This window comes from Gossypium hirsutum, chromosome A11, assembly GCF_007990345.1.
Source record: "Gossypium hirsutum isolate 1008001.06 chromosome A11, Gossypium_hirsutum_v2.1, whole genome shotgun sequence".
NCBI classification, from domain to species: domain Eukaryota; kingdom Viridiplantae; phylum Streptophyta; class Magnoliopsida; order Malvales; family Malvaceae; genus Gossypium; species Gossypium hirsutum.
This window is the reverse complement of record NC_053434.1, coordinates 107,191,527-107,196,173: the sequence shown is the minus strand read 5'-3', so window position 1 is coordinate 107,196,173 and position 4,647 is coordinate 107,191,527. Positions and strand designations below refer to the sequence as shown.

General features: G+C 38.6%; 1 protein-coding gene across 1 annotated transcript; it reads right to left on the bottom strand.

Moving 5' to 3' along the window:
- Positions 1 to 794: 794 nt before the first annotated feature.
- LOC107889500 (putative calcium-transporting ATPase 13, plasma membrane-type) lies at positions 795 to 4,423 on the bottom strand. The gene has a single exon (XM_016813950.2). It carries the CDS (start codon positions 4,047 to 4,049, stop codon positions 1,035 to 1,037), a length of 3,015 nt encoding a protein of 1,004 aa, XP_016669439.2. The 5' UTR covers positions 4,050 to 4,423; the 3' UTR covers positions 795 to 1,034.
- Positions 4,424 to 4,647: the final 224 nt, after the last annotated feature.

Genomic DNA, 4,647 nt, shown 5'->3' with positions numbered 1-4,647 from the left:
CGTTTATTTTGAAGAGGTCTTATATTTTCAAGAGTTATTACTCATTTTTCTAATTTTATGTTTAAATTTGTACCACCTATTCCTTATTTTATGGCTAACTATTGTAATACATATGTAATAATTAAGTTTTTTTCCTCGTGTTTTTACACTAGTAACCAATCAATGCATTAGGAGTGAGGTTCCATATGTTGCTGTTGAGATAGCTAGAGTTTGTATGAGGATGATGATTTTAAGCTATGATTTTAAGCTTCTTATAGTTCTTTCTTGTCTTTCAATGCTAGAAATGCCTAACACCATGAGTTGTTGTGGATAATTTGCTTTCTAATTGACTACTTGTTGAATTTTATTAGTCACCTTCTACTGATGATTTGAGTGCAAAATCATTTAAAAGGGCTTTCTTCTCTTTAAGGTAGAAAATTTTAAGTAGAACGATGAAACATCTAATTAAATATTCCTATTGACTGATTGTGTTATGTACTGATTATATGAAATTACAATATGGCAGACTGTCTATGCTTGTGAACTGGTCATTATAAAGTTATGGTAGACTTAGATTGTTCTTAAAAGAGATTATTAGATCACGAGGGAAGTCATCTCATTATTGTGTACATCCCCTAGAAAGAGCAAAGAGCTTAATGTTGTATCGTCTAGTATTAAGTGGTAGAATCTGAGGCCTAGCCTGCATTGCCAACAGTGTTATCCATTAGAAGCTGACGACATATGTAATTTATTTGCACATGCAGAGGATTTAAGTGGTGCTAAACATGTTATAGTGAAATTAATGCATGCATAAACAACATATCTTCATTGTTCACATAGAAGCTTACAAATTCAACACTTAAAATGAACTAGAACCGAGATAAATAGTGAACAGAAGGAAATTAAAATACTGCATTAGAATAATAAAAGAAATAGTACCAAGGTTATATACTGATATTCCTAAGGTTCTATATAAATGAAAAGGAGCATCTCATTGGAGCTAACTGGTATTTCTTTTGGATGCAAAAGCCTTGTGACCGAGAAGAGGATTTTTTTCATGCTGGAATCCACTTAACTAGCCAGCCAAGTGGCCAGGACAAAGCTGCAATTCCAATACAAGTACCCCATTGCCCCCAGTTCAGCCTCTGAGTGTTAGCAAACCTCTTCAAGAATTCCACCATTACCACTTGAAGAATTATGGTTATGGCAATGATCCCTAGAAAGAGTTTGTTCTTCTGTAGTCCCTGGAATATATTCTTCTTTTCAAGTTTTCTGGCATTGAACTCATTAAACACTTGGCAGAGGACAAAAGTGTTGAAAATAAGTGTGTTCTTGACCTTTTTATCCACATCAAAGATAAATTTTCCCCTGAACTGAAGGGTTAGCAGAACTGCAACCTGATACAAGGCTTGAGCAATGAGGTTCCTCCACATGATGTTGGATATGAGGGGCTTGGATCGACCCACAGGTGGCTTTGTCATGAGATCATTGGTAGGTCGCTCAGTGGCCAAAGCTAAAGCCCCAAACGTATCCATTATTAAGTTCACCCACAATAGTTGGACTGCTGTCAATGGGATTTCACCAGAAGATACTGCAGCAATGAAGTTGATGACTAGTGCTGCTATATTCACTGTAAGCTGAAACTGAATGAATTTCTGAATGTTATTGAAGACACACCTACCCCACCTTAAAACAGTCACCACAGAAGTAAAGTTATCATCCAAAATGATTATGTCTGAGCTTTCCTTGGCAACTTCTGTTCCTTGGATTCCCATCGAAAGTCCAATATCTGCTTCCTTTAAAGCTGGTGCATCATTGGTGCCGTCCCCAGTAACTGCTACAACATGACCATTCTGCTTTAGACACTGTACCATCAGAAGTTTGTCAAAAGGTGAGGATCTGGCCATTACACAAATTTTGTTGATCTTAGCCATTCTTTCTTCTGGTGAGTAATTTCGGAACTGTACACCTTCTATTACAGCTTCCCTCAAATCCTCATTGGGTTGCAAAATGCCACATTCAGTTGCTATAGCCTTTGCTGTGAAGATATTGTCTCCAGTTATAATCTTGATGTTTACTCCAGCATTTATGCAAGCTTCTACTGCTTTTCTGACACCAGGACGACATGGGTCTTTCAAACCTACCAGCCCTAGCAAGATGAGTCCACTTTCTTGCAAAACTCGTTCATTGTCTTTTGGATTTTGTGTGTGTGCAAATGCTATGCACCTCAAGCTTTTGGCTGCCATATCCTCAATAACTTTCCCCATCTCTACTCTTTCTTCCTCGTCAATGGCTTTAACTACACCACTTCTATCATAATATTGTGAGCACATGGCCAAGATCATCTCAGCAGCACCCTTCCAGTGCACCTGTGTAGCACCGCCACTCTCACTCTTCCTCCTTATCAGAACTCCACTCCTCTTCTTCTCTGAATTGAAGGCCTCTACTTGGATGAGTTCGTAGTTTTGCTTTGGGTCATCTAGGTTCATCCCCAAATCTGAGACAGCCCAAGAGAGAATTGCTTTCTCAGTTGGACTACCAGAAATTTCAGGAAGTGATCTAGAGTTTGGCTTATAAACAGTACCGGTTGTGTTGAGAGCAACCGCTTGTTGCAGTAACTTATGGACATTAGGTGCTATTTCTGAGGAAATACTGCCCATTAATTCTTTCCCTAGCCAAAACTCCATAACCTTCATTTCATTTAAAGTAAGGGTACCTGTCTTATCTGTGCAGATTGTTGTGGCTGAACCCATCGTCTCGCAAGCTGAAAGTTTTCTGACCATTGCATGCTCAGCCATCATTTGCTTCATAGAATAGGCCAAAGTTAGGGTCACTGCCAAAGGAAGACCTTCTGGAATTGCAACGACCACGATGGTAATTGCTGCTGAAATTATCTCCACGACTGAGTTCATCATGCTGTCAAACTTTGTCTTGCCTCGAATATATTCTTTGTTTCCCTGGTCATCTTTTGTGTTTCCAGTGAAGTAACGAATAAGCAGCACTGCAAGAACTAGTACAGCCACTGCCAATCCAATCTTCCCAATTGCAGAAGTCAGCTTGTTGAGGCGAGCCTGTAATGGGGTTTCTTCATCTAACTCACGGTTTATGGAACTCATCATCTCCCCCCATGCCGTATTCATGCCAACAGAAGTAACAAGCATTGAACCGAACCCATTTGTGACCTTTGTACCAGAAAGAACAAAAGGATTGTTGCTGCCATTGATCTCAACATGGTCGCTTTCACCGGTCATGCTAGATTCGTCCACCTTCAAAGAGTGTCCATCCAAGAACAATCCATCCGCTGGAATTTGATCACCAATTTTCAAGCACACGACATCACCCACGACAACTTCAAAGACTGATATAAATTGGCGGCGCCCATCTCTCACTACTTCCACTTTTATATCACTACTCTCCTTTGAAAGTTTCTCGAATTGTCTGTTTTGCTTAAAGTTACTGACAGCAGATACAGCAACAACTAGAAAGACAGCAATGACAATACTCCCACCATCGTACCCTCCATCCGTTATGCCATGCTGTTTGATGCCAAAGCCCAGAGAGAGAACAGCACAAACCAAGAGTATGATAATGGTGGTATCTTTGAAAGCTTCATAAACAAAGCTAAAAAAGCTTTTTTTAGGTGGTTTCTGATACCTGTTGGCACCGAATACATCGACCCGATGTGCAAGATCAGCTTCATTAGCACTGATACCATCTTTCTTATCAGTTTCAAGACTTGCAGCAATCTGTTTCACGCCTCCAAGTTTACTTAGGGTTTCAAGGCTCTTCTCCCTTACCACCTCAGTGAGTGTTTTCTGATCAACACCGAGAAAAGGTAAGCGATCATCACACGAGTCACTGTCATGGACATCAAGGGCAATGTAGGAAAGACTACGCAATATCTGTTTCTTGTTGATAATTTTCTTGTACAAAGAAACAAAAATCCTGGCAGAATATATGGCTGCAAAAACCGAACGCCACCTTCGGTGCTGGCATTTCACTATTGGAGTATCTTCTCCATCAGACATGGCTGGTTCTAGGTAACCTGTGTTGCGGTGTCTTAACGACATGTTAAAATGGTAGCAAAGAACGGTTAAAACTATGAGTGATGGAAAGGACGTAAAAGAAGTCTTGATTAAGTCAAAAATGAAGGAAATACTTTTGTTCTAATGAGAAGGAAGGATAATTACAGATATATATATACACACATTGAATCTTAGTGAATTTGCCTAATATTTTCCTGGAAATTTCCTGTACACCTTCCCTTTTTAACTTCTCCAGATAAAATTTAATTAGGGTTAAGAGATAAGTTTGTAGGAATTTACTTTTGCATTTATATATTTAATCTTTTTTCATTAATATTATCTTCCCTTTCAGTTACAAAGAAAGTTCCTTGTAGTTTCATCTGATACTTTGAAGGCAAGTAATAAATTTTTGGAGAGCAGTGATGACCTGATTGACAGCATTCCAATGGTCTGAAAGATCATTGATTGGATGGTGAAAAATCCACAGAAAACTAAAAATTTAGAGAGAAAATCAATATAAAATGATGATAATAGTAGTAAGAAATCTTTTAACCAAAGTGAAAAACAAGATACACGGGACTCACACTTTTTCTTGGAAATTAATACTATCATTTTTCTTTTCAGTTTTTATAGTCATGACTCT

Bases quoted from the DNA above. Each gene is read 5' to 3' on its own strand.
- LOC107889500 (XM_016813950.2), bottom strand. From the start codon at position 4,049: ATGTCGTTAAGACACCGCAACACAGGTTACCTAGAACCAGCCATGTCT.